At 27.3% G+C, this 17,427-nt stretch overlaps 1 protein-coding gene across 3 annotated transcripts in view; it reads left to right on the top strand.

Annotated features, from left to right (window-relative positions):
* The window catches only part of LOC122273600 (elongator complex protein 1), a 45,792-nt gene extending 35,231 nt beyond the window's left edge, over positions 1-10,561 (top strand). For 2 of the 3 annotated variants that reach the window (XM_087161587.1, XM_087161586.1), the window contains exons 26-34: positions 967-1,168; positions 1,386-1,447; positions 4,388-4,450; positions 5,302-5,473; positions 5,783-5,882; positions 7,272-7,414; positions 8,737-8,897; positions 9,107-9,188; positions 10,467-10,561. In XM_087161587.1, the coding sequence (XP_087017713.1) occupies positions 967-1,168; positions 1,386-1,447; positions 4,388-4,450; positions 5,302-5,473; positions 5,783-5,882; positions 7,272-7,414; positions 8,737-8,897; positions 9,107-9,188; positions 10,467-10,546 (1,065 nt within the window). In that variant the 3' untranslated portion in view covers positions 10,547-10,561. The remainder of the gene's footprint in view (positions 1-966; positions 1,169-1,385; positions 1,448-4,387; positions 4,451-5,301; positions 5,474-5,782; positions 5,883-7,271; positions 7,415-8,736; positions 8,898-9,106; positions 9,189-10,466) is intronic. The other variant, XM_087161588.1, reaches the window with a different exon arrangement.
* The last annotated feature ends 6,866 nt before the right edge of the window (positions 10,562-17,427 follow it).

Genomic DNA, 17,427 nt, shown 5'->3' with positions numbered 1-17,427 from the left:
ACAAAAAATGTATAAAGGAGCTTAGAATAATAAATGAACCTTTTTATTTCTTACAAATTTATTTTTTCAACCTCCAACTTATTATCCACTTCTTGGGAGAATATTTATTTCAAGAAATGCTCTAAAATTATCAAAGATTTTGTTAAATGTTTAACCCTTATGTTAACTTATTAAGAAAAATTAAATTAAGTACATCTGGGACATCCCTAATATGGATTCACTAATACGCTCTCTCTCTCTCCAATGGACTCACTTAAGATTTATGCCAATCAGATTCAAATAACTAGTTTCGTTTGAACCTTGTTCCTTTACCAAAATAACAATAAGTAAATGCACGGCATTGTTACAAACCAGCGTATTTATTATTATTTTTCTGTATTGTGCTACTCACTACTACATTTTTTCAAAATTGCGTTACAAACTACGAAAAAAGTAATGACAACAATTTCATTACTTGAGCCGCAACGGCTCAGGGGATAGAGCATTTGCGTTCCAATGAGGCGAACCGGTTCGAATCCCAGTTGATACAAATTACGCATCCGCCTTGCACCAACCACAGTGCTGACGTGAAATATCCTCAGTGGTAGACGGATCATGGGTTAGAGTCCCCTTGCTGTCAGGCTAACCGTGGGAGGTTCTCGTGGTCTTCCTCTCCATGTACCGCAAATGCGGGTTAGCTCCATCAAAAAGTCCTCCACAATGACAAAAATTTCTCCCAGTACTCGATCCAGGAGTTCTCTTGTCTTTTGGATTGGGTTCAAAATTACAACGCTACAGAGTTGAACCTTAGTAGTCGTAAACCCATGAAATTGGGTCGGCAGTTCAGCGACAGTTATAAAATAAAATGAAATTTCTTTACTTACAGCTCATTAGCTCTGAATACTGCACATCACAGTTTATATTTTGACTCTTTAATACTCGTGCATACTTCATTACTTTTTTAATGACATAGTTCTTCTTTTCTAGACAATATGGACTGAGTATGGCATGTACCTAGAAAGCAAAGGCTATCATGATGAGGCTGGTTTAGTGTTCAGTAGAGTTGAAGCTGATGAATTTGCTTTTAAAGCCTATAGAGAAAGTGCGAACTGGAAAGAAGCCTTAAATCTTGCTTATAAACTTAAATACAATGATCAGAAAGTTCTGGGAACTTGTCAGTACATAGTAGGTAGGTTGATCAACATTTTTTGAGTACAGAATTAATTTTTGTTTAATGATTTTTTTTAACTATAACTGTTTCTGTAGTTTTTACTGTTTATAATTTTTTTTTACTTATAACTGTTTTAAATTACTTGACTGAGTAAGTAATTTTGAAAATTATTTTGTGTTTGTACATTTTATATCATTTCAGATTGTGTAAGAAAAATTATTATTAATTTTTTTAGAGAGGTTGAAAGACAAAAGGAAATATTTAGAAGCGGGCTACTTGCTTGAACATTTTGTTAAGGTAAGTAGTTTAATATATCTTCAGTCAACTTTTCACTTTTGACCTTACTCAAAATACTTGTTTTCCATTTTTTTTTCCCTACGAGTTTAACTGCTAATAATTCTTGAAATGACTATCAAATGTTAAGTTTTTTAATGATTTAATATTTCCTGAAAATTTTTCTACATATTTTCAAAATTTTGTAATTTATGCCCTGCGAAATAGAATATACTGTAAGATAGAAACCCCAAAAACATTTTAGGGTATATATAATTCTTGTGAAAAGTAATTTGTAAAAAAGCCCTTATCATTAAGGGTTTTTTTCTTCTTCATAATTTGCCAAAAATTGCTTAAAATTTTTTATATTTTTAAGATATTCAAACAGGCTTCTTTCATAAATTACCAAATATGATTCACAACAAAATTATGAAACAAATATTTTAAAATATCTTTTACACAATTGAAGGTACTACTCTATATGCTCATATCTTGCATAATTTCTAATGAATTTTTTTTGCAAAGATAATTTTGTTATTAATTTAAAATTGCACCATTTTTTTTTAAAGTTATAGCAAAAAAGCCTGAGATAACAAAATTATTATTTATTTAATTTTTTTAGTATATCCCTACCTCAATGAATATTTAAGATAAGCTTGCAAAATTTTATGCAATTATTATATATAATAAAGTAATTGATACTAGTTTACTGCTATAGTTTCTGACATCTTCAAAAACACTTTTTTTGTTTGTAATTTATTGCCAGTCTCTCAAACCTCTGAAATCTTTAAACTTTATTGATAAGTATGAAAAATAGCTTGACCTAAACACCTCTAAATTTATGAAATAATTATATTTTTATTTCTTGAGAAATTTAAAAAAATGTCAAAAACTGAAAGTGTTATTTCAATGTTAATGTAGGGTAGTATTTTTCTCTTCTCTAAATTCCATCTTATTATTCCAGCTTGAGCAGTTTGTAGTAGACTGTTCTCATGTCGACAGTGACCTTCTCTGTGCTTCTAACAAACAATATGCCAAATTTCATTTCTCTCGTTTGGATGGTTTAGGTGTCTATAAATGACAAACAGGCAGACATTAATTTTTATATTTATAAATAAGTAAATATACTGCAGAGGCATTTAAATTTTTAAATAAGTGAAATTAAAAATGTAAACCTTATTTAAAACATCCGTAAATAGAATATTTTTTGATATTTAAAGGTTTACTTAAAGACTATATGTATTACTTTTTCTTTCATTTTTTTATATGTCATGTTGATTTTGTATGAATCTTGATTACAGGGTTGCCACAGGCGACTAAAATGCAACTATTTGCAACTATTTTTGGCCTGAGGCGACTATTGCTACTTTTTTTGCTTGAATAGGCTAAAAAAAAGCAACTATTTTCAGGAAAAGGAGACTATTGGGAGACTTTTCTGTGCTCCTAGAGATGTTTTTTTTTAGCATAAATTGGGTTGACAACCTGCGGCCTGCCCGAGATTCTGAACACAATGAATTTCTTTTTCTTAAAAACTAAAAAAATGTGAAAATTTTGAATTGCACTTTTGAGTCTTCACTTTTTAATGCGCTCAATCTGTGCAGATTTCATTGTAAGTCTATTTTGTGTTTTGATTGCTTTTTCAACGGTTATTGCTATAAAGTTCTGCATGATTTAAAAAAGAAAAAAAACATTTTTAATATGATGTTACGATGCTTGAATTTCGAATTAGAGTAATCACTTATCACTAAGGCCCGGATTTTGATGACATTTGCATTTTTATGCATTTTTGGACATTTTTTGTCTTTTAGAGCATTTTTTTAGATTTATAGGGCATTTTTCCTTAAATTTTGGGGCGTATTTTGCATTTTAATGCATTTTTTAAAGTTTTTTGTTAATTTTTTCCAATTTTTACTATTTTTTATCAATTTTCATTATTACACTGGCTTCCAAACAATGAAGAAAATCTATAGAATATTAACAGGTGAAGCAAAATCTTTTCAAATTGAAGAAGAATTGTAAGTAAGTGAGACCGTCTTTTTCAAGTACGCACCTATAACATCAGTAGACGTTGAAAGAAGCTTCTGCAGGAATGAAAATTTACTTTCAGACAGGAGACGCTCGTTTACATTTCAAATTATCAAAAAAAATTTTATAATCCAATGTAATTCTGATATTTAGTAATATTATGAGATGGAAGTTGTTATATCCATTAAAGTTTCTATACAAAATAAAAATATTTTGGTGTCAATATATTTTCCTTTTTTTTGTTATTTTAGGATATAAAACATATTTTTCAAACTTTAATGAACGTAGAACAAGTATGGCATTGCTTTATATTTTTTAAATGACTCATAATAATTTTAAAGACCAAAATATTTTTTTGATTCAATATTTTTACTTTATTTAAGGCATTTTTTGCGCAATTTTTGCATTTTTAAGGGCATTTTTGGCCCTTTTTAAGGGCATTTTTTGCACTTTTTAAGGGCATTAGTTGAGATTTTTTAGGTCATCAAAATCCGGGCTCTACTTATCACAATATATATATATATATATATATATATATATTTGCTGAATTAGTTATTGATAAAAGGGAAAGGTTTTTAGAAAAAATTGTTTTTTTTTAATGAAAAAGTATTTTTTTTAATGAATTCTAGTAATTAAAAGTATTTAATTTTCTGCAAATATGCTAATTTTTTTTATGTAAAAATTTAGTGCTAGAACTGTAACGTTTATATAAAAATTATCATCTTTGCTACCAACTTGACTAAATGGATCATGGTATATGACAATTAAGTCATTTAATACAATTTTAATAATATTATTGAAAATTTTTTGTTCTTATTTAGGCAACTATTTTTCATTATTTTTGGCTACTATTTTCATGCTTTACGCTACTAAAAGCAACTATTTTGTTCATTTTTTTCTGTGGAAACCCTGTGATTAGCACTTGTTTTTTATTTTTAGGATATTGAAGAAGCTGTGGTTACCTTGATTGAAGGTTATGAATGGAGTAGTGCCTTGCTATTGGTAATATTTTGTTTATTGACTTTATGACTCAAATTTTATTTCTTTGTAATGTTCTCGAATGATTTACTGTTCTTGTGAAATAATTGTTTTTTCAGTATTCATTACTATTTTATTATGAATGAAATATTAAATAAGTGAAACTCTTTTTAATGCATTGTGTTTTTATTTTAAAAAAATATCCAGAACTAAAGATATCTTTGCAAGGTTGCCATACCACAGGGCAAAAATGAAAAATCTGGAAAATACGGAGAATTAGAAAATCGCCTAAAATAACAGGGAAAATGCTGGGGGGAATTTTGTTTCTTATTTTCGTTTTTTGAAAAATGGGGACCACTCAAAGTGCAATTTATGCATTATTTAAGGATGATATATCAGCTATACTAAACTATTTCATTTATTATGGCAGTATGTTCTTTTTTTTTCCCTCCAAATTTTTCCAGCAATCAAAAATATAGTTAGTCCAATATAGCTCACACAAGAGCACAGTGATTCTGTATTTCCTTTTAATATATTGTGTATAGTATGTACTGGGAATTTATTTTCCAGATTAGTGTGCCAACCCTGCTTTATTTGTTTTAAATTTTTTTTTTTTTTGCCTCAGTTGCGTTAACATTGTAATATAAAAAATAATAAAATTAATAGTGGAAAAAGACACTTAGTATTAGTTGTGTTAAAACTCCCTATAAAAAACGAAACATACTTTCTGTTCCAACTAGGATTTCGTAAAATAATGGTGTAAATTGTGCTTGTACAAAAAAAAAAAATTATGTGTCCTAAAGATGCAACAAAAAAAAAATAGATTTTTTTCATTGATTTGGCTCTATATGTTAATTACTTACGTTTTATTTCAGATGTCAAAGTATAACAGATATGATATTGCTGAAACTCATCTACACCCATCTCTTATCATGCTTCATAAAACCCTAATACCAGAATTAGATTTGTTAATAAAGGATTTCAACACACATCTTTCCCGACTGAAATATTTGCGAAGTCCAGAAAAAAAGAAGCTAGATGAAGAGGGTAAGATAGTATGAAATTTAAGGCATTGTGCATGCAGTTAAATTGCCTTTTTATATTTTTAAAGATAAGCATTTTTTCATTTTCTTGGGAAATAGCCAAACAAAATTTAGTACATTTCAGTTATTTTCTGTATAATATTCTTAGCTATATTTGAAACTTGATTTAGATATAAAGTTTTCATGGGATATAATTCTCAATTTTATAAATTTAACTAAAATTAAAATTTTTTATTTGTTTTACGAAAATTTGTCTTTACAGCTGTTTTTGTTCCTTGGTGATATCAAATAATTTTTATTTTTTATATTACAGTTGCTCTTTCTTCAAAGTATAATGATGATGATCTGTTTTCTGAGGTTACTAGTGTTTCAGATATTGCATCTTCTCAATCAGAATCTGCTCGTTTGTCTGGGTATTTTATTTTTTTTATTGTTATTTAAATTTTTATTCATAAATGCCTGCTTTTTTTAATGACACTGTTTAATTTAATGCATGTTAAATTTCTTCATACTTTGCTATAGTTTAAGAAATGGGAAAGCTTCAATTCTCAATTCAATTTCTCAGAAACTATTCAACCCATTTTGCTAAAATTTTGTATGATCCCATATAACGTTATATTCTTTAACCCCTTACCTGCCGAGTAAAATTTACGTGATTCACTCCCCAGTGCCACCGTTTTTCGCTCAAATGCGCATTGTTACGCTGTGTTTTGGTGGGGGGGAAAGATGCACGCGTTGCAATTTAAAAACAGTTTACTTTCACAAGAGAAGAAAAAGGAAAAAGAGAAAATACAAAACTTAAATTAAAGAATAAAAATTCAATATAAAATATGTTAAAACTTAGCTGTTGTATGATAAATCCTGAAACATGGTTGGACACATAAACCAACATCACATTCATTGCCCTGATAGCGGGATTCTCGACGAATATACACGGGAAACGAAAGCGAAACAAGAATAAACCCAACCTTACTCAAATAGAAACACACAAACAATAAGTATTATGATATAACTTTTCCAACACATCCCTTTCCCATTCCCCCTCCCCCGAAATTTGTAATACATTCATTGCAAACACTTTCAATGACAAACATTGGCAAACTCTTTCAAGGTCATTTTACTGCATTTAGAAGGCGAAGGTGTAGTTCTATTTATAGAAGCGCAATGTAAAGCATCGTTCTTCGGGAAAGCGTATATATACGCCTGCGGCAGTTAACGCATCGTCTGGCCGAGACGTAAATATACGCCCACTGCAGTTAAGGGGTCAAAACCATACAAAAAGTATACATAGTCTATTCAAAAAAATGATCAGCCATTTTAAATCAAATTATAAAAAATAATAAATATTTACGATAAGTTATTTTTTGCATGAAATTCGATAAACAAATTTTATAATTGTGTACAAAAAGTTTTCAATTTGCTTAAAAACTTCTCATGTTGTAGCAAAGTACCCAAAAATTAACTTTATGAAGTAACTTTAGAGAGCTGTCCTGCCCAAACTAATTGGGACCATATATTTTTGGGCTCAGAAATCTGAATCCTTCGAAAAAAGGTTTGTTTATTCAGAGAAAGTACATTGTTGTGTCTGATTTCATAACTCAAGATATAGCCTGCACTTGATTATTATCATATTTAAGGTCGCCCCCTCAAGCCATTAAAATTTAGTCCTAGATCGTAAAAATCATTAGGTCAAATGTTATTCAGAGTCGTCTTTTTTTTTTCTTTTTTTTTTTGCACACTGTACCTATGCAATTATGTGTATTATGTGTATAAGCATAATTTACTAATTATATATTTTATAGCTCTATAATGACTCGTAAAAGTTCCAAAAGCAGAAGAAAACAACAGCTAAAGAAATATCGCTTGAAAGAAGGTAGTCCTGATGAAGATTTAGCTCTGATTGTTGCTCTTTCTGAAATAGTACGAAAAGTAGATGGTCTCAAAGGTAATGAGTTTTTCATCTTAATTATTCTTACAATCAATAGTTAACTAAAAAGTAGATTCAGAGATTTATTTAGAGTTAATCTGATATTTTGTATTTAATATACTATTGAATTTTTCTCAAACATGCTGTAATTTAAGTATTGTATTCAAATAAATCAAAGTGAATGCAATGCTTAAATTTTAAATTCAATGAATGAAAAATAATCTAATATTTGAACTGATAATAAATGCTTTATTTCTCAAAACTTAGCTTAAATAAATATTTTGTTACAAATTAAACTATTTTCCTATTTTAAATCGAATTAAAAAGGAATTTTTTAAAAGTAAATTCTTTTGTTCATTTATTAACATACATACATATGTTTTAGAAAATAGGAACATACAATGAGCATAGGTGTTTTAAATTTATATATTATTCATGCATTTTGGTAATAATATTTAATTGGTATTTCTTAAACATGAAGTTAACTTCAGTTGTATTTTTATGATATTTAGTTTTTCTAGATCATTGTTTAATATTTATTTTATAGACTATTTATAACTTAATCTACCTATAGTTGAATAATTTGTCTATATTTAGTTTTTAAAAAAATCTGTTATTTACAACAACAAGAAGAAAAAAAAACTTTTTTGAAAAATATTTCTAAAATATATACATTTTAATTTTTTTGCTTGCTTGTATTTAAACATTAATTATACATTATAAAGTTTGTTAAATCATTCTTGCCTTCTGAAATTATCATCGTATTTATGAAATATATATGCTTTTTTAAATATTTTATCTTTATGTTTAGTATTAGTCTATGTACAGTGTGCAAAAAGAAACTGATCATTCCAAACAACTTTTGATTTTCTGATCAGATTTTCTGAAGAATGGTTGAAGGGGGGTAACCTCCCTCAAGTATGGTAATTAATTAGTATTGAAGATTTTTTTAAGTTACAAAATCAGATAGAAAAAAAAAATTTTTTTTTTGTTGACAGATTTGAATTTTTGACCTACAAAATATGAGAGCTAAATTCAATCTGAGAAATTTGGTTTTAAAAGTTAAAACTCTTTAATGTTTTTACATATTTCGCCGTTTCTCGAAAACTCTTTAGGCAAATTGAAAATTTTTTGCACATAATTGTAAGGTTTGTTTATTAATAAATAATTCAATGCAAAAAAAAATTTTAGATTGTAAGGTATACTGATTTTTACATCATTTTGAAGGATGTAATTTTATATGACAAGACATAAAATTTGAATGGGATTGGCCGAATTGTTCCTGAGAAATCAAATGTAGATAAACTTATAGTTTTTTATAGCTGCATATTCTTTTTTAGATAATTTTTTGAATAATGTGCGAGTGTTGGTGCAACATGGTTTGGATTCTCCTGCAAAAGAAATACAATCTAAGATGCAATTATTAGTTTCTTCAATAGATGCTGAAATGTCATATATTTGGCCTATTAATCAAACAACCGAAACTCCTCCTACGCAATGGGTATTAATATGGTTTTTATTTGTATTTAATAAATAGTTTCTTTTAAGTTCATTTTATAATTTGTTTTATATGGATCAGCAGCTCAAAGAATTTTGATTGTATATGTTGCTTGATTTTTTACCGTTTAAGACCTATGTTATTATAAATAGTTTTATATTTATCGATAATTTAAAGAATTGATCTTATATGATGCTTGATTTTTTTTTTAGAGCTATGGACCAGATTCTACTGTCAACTCTATTACTGCTTCTAGAAATGTGGAGGAGAAAAATATTACTACAACACAAATTGGTATGCTTTGTTTTTGTTATGAAATATACTTCCAAATGTTGATATGTTTTAAATTAAACCTTGTGTATATATAATTGTGAGTATTACATTTTCTAGTATATTTCTTTATATGTATATATTTGATGAAAAAGTTTATTGCTGTTGGAATTACTTTTTGTTGAAGAAAATGCGTGATTTACCATTTGTTGACGATGCTGTTGATTGATGTATTTCGAATTGTTCATAATTTTATCCCAGAAGGATGCAGCCTAGTTATTACACATTAAACCTCATAAACTGCTTGATGAAGAATCGAATATTAATAATAAAATTTAAAAAATTTAAATATATGGGGTTCCAAAGTAAAGATTAATCTTTTTATTTTTAATATAAATATACATTATCAAATAATAAATTTGCAATAACGGCCCAGAGGTTGGGGCTTTTTGGGTAAGTCCCACTGGACATCTCTCTCCACCTAGAAATCAAAAATGTGAGTATCATGTGTATATTAAAATAGTCTTTGCCAAGGCTACTAGCCTTTCGCATTCAAATGTATTGGCAGAAAAGAAAATATGAGAAATAATAGCGAATTTTAATTGAAGCAAAACACTTAGCAACCATGTATTGTTTTTTTTAAATTCTGTGCAAATGTTGCAGGCATATGTAAAATGAATCTCTGTAATGATTTCTGTACAAAAAAGACTTATTTAAATTATTGCTTATCATCATTACTTTCTCGCAACATTCTCCATGTGTCATGTGATGTTGCATATTAAATACTCTTGCATACTCTTTGTTGCATATTAAATACCTCAATGGTTTCAAAATCTGTATTAGTGAACATGAAAATCTCATGCTTAGGGCTGGTTTATCTAAAAGACAAATATGTCCTGCAAATCTCATTGTGTTCAATTTTATAAATTTTCTATAACATCTATGTCCACAAATTTTATTAGATTTATGTTTTTCTTTCTCCGTATTTTTTCTTAAGTAGAAATTACCCTCTTTAATTCTGACAAAAATTATCAATTTAACCATTTCACTTAATCATTTTAAAATTCTTCACTAAGCCAATATTGCTGAATGCTCTGTCGTTTTATTGACAAGCTTTTTTTTTAAAGGGAAAAAAACTACTTATTTTATAAAATGCTCTTTTACATTCATTATAATAAACCCTTGTTATTATTATACTGCAATCGCACTGCTGAAGACTGTTTGTTACTATACTATCGCTTCTTATTATGAAAAGCTTCTTATGATTACCAAAACTAATGTCTGATTTTTTACCTTTTCTAGATCCTCAATTAGCTGCACCCCCTTGGAGAAAGTTAGATATATTTTTAAATATGCTTCATATTGATGTAAAATGTAAATAAACGTTTTATTTTCTAGTTTCTAGTCTGAATTGAATTCCATTCATCGATTTTTTTAATATTTTTATTATGTATTTTTGTTTATTTATTTCATTTTATTTCTGTCTTTACCTCCATATCAAGAAATTCTTCGTACATAAAATTATTTTTTTTATTTAACCTTCGTACATGTACGCTGGTTCAAAACACCTTAAGCAAATTATAGCCTTTTAATTCCCTAATTGCTATTTTTTAAATGTTAATAATTAATGTCTTGGTTTCATCAGAAATTTTTGTTAACATTTAGGTATAACTTGAGTTTTTATTTCTACCAATTATTGTAAAAATGATACAGCAGATATCTTTGTTCAGATTTTTCTAAAGATGAAGAAAACTAACAAAAAACAAATTATGATATTTATTTTTATAAAATGAAACTTTTTTAAAGTTAGAGATTTTATCTTTTTAATTATATTAAAGTTAATACAAAAATGTGTCAGAAATTCCATAAAGTGGTTAAAATATTCCAAGTATTGATTTTAATATCCTTTTGTTTTTCTTTGATTAATCAAATTAGTGATCATTTTAGGACAAATGGTATATATTGTTAAGAAAATTGTGTTTTCAATTAAGCAGTATTTTTTTGCATTGAAATCTCTTTGCGCAAAATGTCAATTAATGTTAATTTTACTAGGAAAACTAAAGAATTCGTATACTTAAAAATTAGATTTTTCAAGAACTATTCAACTGATATTTACTCAAATTTTGTATTTTGCCATGTGACGTACTCAGGGTATCTGCGCACCTGGAAAGTCATGAAAAATCAGGGAAAGTCATGAATTTCAGTATTGAATGAAATTTGTCATGAAATTTCATGATTTTAGCTATTTTTTAAGAAAAGTCATGGATTTAGGTCACCAAAGAATTTTATTTTTAAAATGGAATCCCTCCACCCCCCCCCCTCCCAATTTCATGGTGCTCCGAATATCTGAATTTGTAACAAAATCCCCACTCACAGTCATATTTATTGAAATATAAAATGTTTTTATCATGTTCTTTAAAAACTATGGTGTTCTTTCAAAAAATGAAAGAAAAAACATCATTTCTATAGTGAAGTATCTTTTAAACTTCTGTGATTTCAGAATTTATATTATTATTTTTTTTAATTTTTTTTATCAATTCTCGCTGAAGCAAGCAGAAAAATCAGGAGTATTTATTTTCTTTCTGATAAACAAGAAAAGTATCTTTAGAATATAATTCTGCAGGAAAAAAAAGGGGGGAATTAGTTGCTCAGCTATTTTATTGCTTCAACTCTTTCTTTACTCTGTTTTTTAAATTTAAAATCAATAAATATGAAGATGCTGAGTATAATAGTTTTGGTTATACCTATTATTTCAATTAATGTTATTATAATGCTTTTTAAATTTATTATTCTGTTTTTATTGGAGAAAAGTGTAACTTCGTTAAGTCATGAAAAGTTCTTGGAATTAGTCATGGAAAGTCATGAAAAATCATGAATTTGAAAATCTAAAATGCAGCAGATACCCTGCGACTTTAAAAAATTTTGTACCTTACAATTCAAAATTTTTCGACTTATTAAATAAGAGAATAATATGTACTAAAATTTATTTTTTGCATGGAATTATCTTAAGATAAACAAATTTTATAATTGTGTGCTAAATATAAGTCCGTTTAAAAATTTCTCAAGATAGGGCAAACTGCGCAAAAAGTAAAATTAACATTAAGGGGTCCAAACTATAGGGACCATTTTTTCCAGATTACTGCTTTCCCCTGTGTTTTGGGGATCAAAAATCCAAATCCGTTGGAAAAAAGTATGTTTTTATTCAGAAAAAGTATGTTATTGTATCTGATTACATAATTTAAAATATCATCTACGCTAATTAATTAGCATAACTGAGGTCCTAAAACGTGCATACCCGATCATTAGATCAAAAGTTATTTTAGGTGGTTCTTTTTTTTGGTGCACTGTACATACATTCAAAAACGCTGTTGATCTAACTGTCTACTTTAAAACTCTTTTCAACCACCGCTTCACACATTACATGTAAAAGAAAGTGTTTTCGATAGAATTTAATAAATATTTTATGTGAATAATTTGCTAGTTTGCGGCTCTAATCAATTAAAATTTAGAATTATCGCACTTTTTTTATGTATTATTTATCTTTGGTTTTCTATGTTAGGTTTTCGCAAGTAAAATTTACTCGCTGACGTCCCCGAATTCGTATTTTAAAAGCCGTATGAAACCAGGTGTTTCTCATGTAGTTATTTACCATTTCGAGGAGTGTTTCTATAAACTTACATAAAGGTAGAACGAACGAAAAAGATTTGAAGTTATTTATTAACCCATGAGAAAATTGCTGTAAGTTCTGAATATCACATTTCAAATTATACTATTTGTATAGTTAATCTTTATTTTGGTGAATTGAACTTCTAATTCATCTTATGGTAAATCTAATAGTTGCAGTTTGAAAATAAAGGTTGCGTATTGGATGCTTTGAATGTGTAGTATGGTCATATTAGAGTACTTATACGTTTTGGAGGGTGGTAAAAAACCTAAGTTATTATAGGTACTGTGGAAATCCGTTTTTACGGCCCACGGAAAGGTTCCACAGAAAATTGTTGATTGTGGTGATTTTTGACTATCAGTGACTGACCTCATGCATTAGCATTATGCCAAATGATTCTTAATATAATTTATCTTTTTTCATGGGATGAACTTCTAAAAACATGTTCTGCTTAACCTAATGACATAAAGCCATTGCATAGGGCAAAAAAATAATAAATTTAAAAAAATTGAAATTATTTTAGCTTAATTAATTGTTTTGGTGTTCGTCTTTCAATTTTGTGCTTGATTTCGTAGTGTTGATTCACATCGATTTATTGATTATTTACTTTTTCTTACTTTACGAAGAATGGGTATTCGACTAGTTAGTAATAACGAAGAGACGAATAAAGCAAACAAAACAGAAGCTTTCAGATATCTTTTTCAAAACCAACGCAACAAATTTCTCCATCTAACAAAGTTTTTTTTTACCCACGAATTATCAATTCGATGTAATCATTCATGAAATACAGAGAGTTTTTTTTTTTTAGTTAGAAGGCTTCATGTTATGAAATTTAGAAAAGAAGGGGAGAGGGACTAAGTGTGTAAAAAAAAAAATTAAGAAAAAGCTTGAGACTTGATTTTCCTTAACAAAAGTAACCGGTTGAAAGAGGTCCTACTTTCTTGCCTTTTTTAAAAGAAAATTCAATTGAAAATGTTTGTTCCTAAAATAAAAAAATATTTGTTATCACCATCTAACTGCCTTATGATAATATGACTCTGTATATTGTCCTTTTTAGCATCTAGCTTTACTGAGTTATTTTCAGTGCCCATTGACGGATATATAATTTACTGAAAGAAATAAAGTTTTAAGATAAATGATTTGTAAAAATGAATTGATTTTAATCGTATGATTAACTAGAACTTACTAAAATTCCGAACGATAATGCTTAAGGACAATCAAACCACTCCGACGTCATCCATGAAGTTTACCCATGTTATATGGGGACCCAGTGCCTTTTACCAAAACTTGAAGAGAATGGTTAGTTTGATATATATTAAATTTGAACACCATCCTTATTATGTAATGTTGATGTCTTATTTTAGTTTACCCATATACGATTATATTGAATGAATAACAGTTCTGTGTTATTATTTGTTTCTAAGTTGATTTTATATGCTTCATTTCAATGAAAACAATTAAATTAAGATAGGATAACGTGAATTTAGGTTAGTGTGTGTTTTCAAATTTTTTGCGTTGTGTATTTTCGTAAATTAAAATTTTCTAATCAATTCCAAATCTTTTATTTTAGATTTTAGCTCTGTTATACAAAAAAAAAACTGTTTCTTCTATTTTTTATTTACTCCAGTTTATTTCTATCCTATCATATAATAAATACTTCTACTATAAACAGAGAAAAGAAAACTGCATAATATTTTCCTTATTTTATCTTCCATTAGTTTAAGAAGATTAATGATGCATGTCATCCATTTTAATAAGCATTATATTAAAGATTGAAATAAGTATAAGAGCAATAAAAATGGCGAAAATTAACTTATTTAAAATAAATTGTAATTTGCTTCACAAAATTTACTTTTGTCTTCATTTTAACTGAACAAATTAACATCCTGACATAGCATAACCTAACATAAACATCCTGAACAAATTAACATCTAAACGGGTCATAGAAGTAAAATAAAATAAATGCTCAAAGGATTACAAAAAACTTCATAAATTCAATTAAAAATAATGCAAGAAAACGATAAACTCATCTTTCTAATTAGTAGTTAAGCTTTTTGCTGTTGTGTCTGCCATTTGCTCTAATTCTCTCTGACTAAAATGATTTAACATACATTAAAAGCAGACGATTAAAATTTTAATTATAGGGGACATATGACTCAAAATTCTCTTTGTTTTTTTCCTTTTTAAAATTGAATTCGAAGCTTTTTTTTTTGCTAGAAAAAAATCCATTTGCATAAGAAATGCTTTGGATTTCTGAAAAGAGAAACTTATTTGTAAAACTTTTTAAACATAAATTTAATTTTCAGACGATTTATAAACATGTTAAAATCGTTCCCAAAGATTTGATTTGAAAGGAAGAAAATATTAGAATTCAATAATATCTTTTTCCTGCAATTTTAAATCGTTTTAATTTCAATGTGGATTAAGTATTCAATTAGAATGGACTTTTATTCAACAAAATAATACTTTCCTTTGATTTTGAAACTTTTCCATGTTATATTTTGAAGGTAAGAAAACTTTTATTTTGAAACCATAACTAAAATACTACTATATATTGGAAAAATGCAGTTTCATATATTATTCTCAACAGCTTATTGTAACATACACCTATTACTTGCGTTTAATTTATAAAGTGATTTTATATTAAATAGCGAATATTTTATTTTAAATAATCACATACATAAAATTATATAAATACATATACTTTAATACAAGTTTTTGGAATCGAAAATGCTAAAATAATTTAAGTACTCCTATGTATGTAAGTACATATCCTTATGTAGTCAAATATTAAAGCATTAAATCGTGAACATTCTATTCGAAAAAACTACATTTATTAAGAATACCTAAATACATAAATTATAGCATATGAATTTAGAACTGAAAATGTCATGTAGAAATATAAATAGTTTAAACAATTTTGTGTAATAGTCTTGTGCATTGAACTGTAAAAGCTTATTCTAAGCAGTTACATCTGTTAAGAATAATTAAATGCATATGTTTCAATGCGTAATTTTGGAATTGAAAATTTTATGTAAAGCTGTAAATAGTTTAAGTAATCTTTACTTTTGTTTCGTTTCACGTGCATTACTTCAGTAAGTAACGTACTAATAACGTAGAGTAACTAACGTATAAAAAAAGTACACGTTTTATATTTTCATATTAACGTGATCTTAACAAACTGCTACTAATGAAAAGGCATGCCATTAATAGTCATGCCTTGTTGGTTGTATTTTTCTTCAAACACTTACTAAAATATTTAAATTAAGTATTGTTTTGTGAATGTTGATAAAAAATACTTTATGTTGATGAAAAAGCTTTTCAGTTAGGAAAAGATTTTTAAAAAAATGCGAGCAGCATTGCGGGGATCATCCCCTATAAGAGTATGTTTTCTATCACATGAGTTCTTTCCTTATACCATCACATTTTGGTTTCCGGACGATTATTGTCAGGTATTGTTATTTGTTATTAAATTTTGTTTTATGAAACAAAATAAGATTTACGGAAAACCCATGATCGTTTTGAACTTCCTTTTTTTTTTAAATTTGAACTTTTCATTCAAATTTAAAAATTCGTTTTAAACTTTTATTTTTTTAAAAAAAAGTACAAAAACTATTTAGAAAATTGCGTGAAACTTTTTAAATTTATAGAATATTTAAATCAAACGTTCTTTTATTAATTGCTGAATACGATTCTCAACAAAATTAAAACAGATTATTTTCTAATTTTTTCTGCGCATGCGCAGTGTTAAAGAAACTACCTTAAATACTTATATACTTGCATAATTTTTAATTATTTTTTTAAATTTGAAATAAATAATTTTGTAGATAATTTTAATTTACTTCAAAAATGAACTATATTGTAAATCTATTAAATTATAGCAAAAATCGTAATAATAAATTTTTTTTTTTTAAATGTCCATATCTCCATAAATATTTACGAAATTTTGTGCAGTTATTTTAATTAGCATCTAAAGTAATCAACACAAGCTTATTGCTTGATTTTCTGGCGCAGGGTGTTCAAAAGTACTTGTTTTCTTTTGTAATTTGTTGTCGGTTTCCTAAACCTCTGAAAGCTTTTAAATCTTATTGCTAAGTATGAAAAATTGAATCATGAACTAAGCATCTCTAAAACAGGGTGTTCAAAAATACTTGTTTTCTTTTGTAATTTGTTGTCGGTCTCCTAAACCTCTGAAAGCTTTTAAATCTTATTGCTAAGTATTAAAAATTGAATCATGAACTAAGCATCTCTTAAAAAGGTGTTCAAAAATACTTGTTTTCTTTTGTAATGTGTTGTCGGTCTTCTAAACCTCTGAAAGCTTTAAATCTTATTGCTAAGTATGAAAAATTGAATCGTGAACTGAATCATCTCTAAAGTTATAAAATAATCCTTTGAGTATTTCTTGAGAAATTTTTAAAAAAATGTCAAAAACTCAAAGTGACTCTTCCATTATTGTATGGCAGTCTATATATATATATGAAGAATATTACATTTAAATCTGCTTTTCCTTTTAATATTTTTGAATGGATTTATGTTGTTCTTGGATCAATTTCTTGAAATGCGACTTGACGATTTTAAAAAGAAAAAAACAACACCACA

The sequence above is a fragment of the Parasteatoda tepidariorum genome, chromosome 4 (assembly GCF_982258835.1).
Source record: "Parasteatoda tepidariorum strain Cologne lab strain chromosome 4, Ptep-v5.0, whole genome shotgun sequence".
NCBI classification, from domain to species: domain Eukaryota; kingdom Metazoa; phylum Arthropoda; class Arachnida; order Araneae; family Theridiidae; genus Parasteatoda; species Parasteatoda tepidariorum.
Note: the sequence above shows the minus strand (reverse complement) of the source record. Positions and strands in the feature narration are given on the sequence as shown.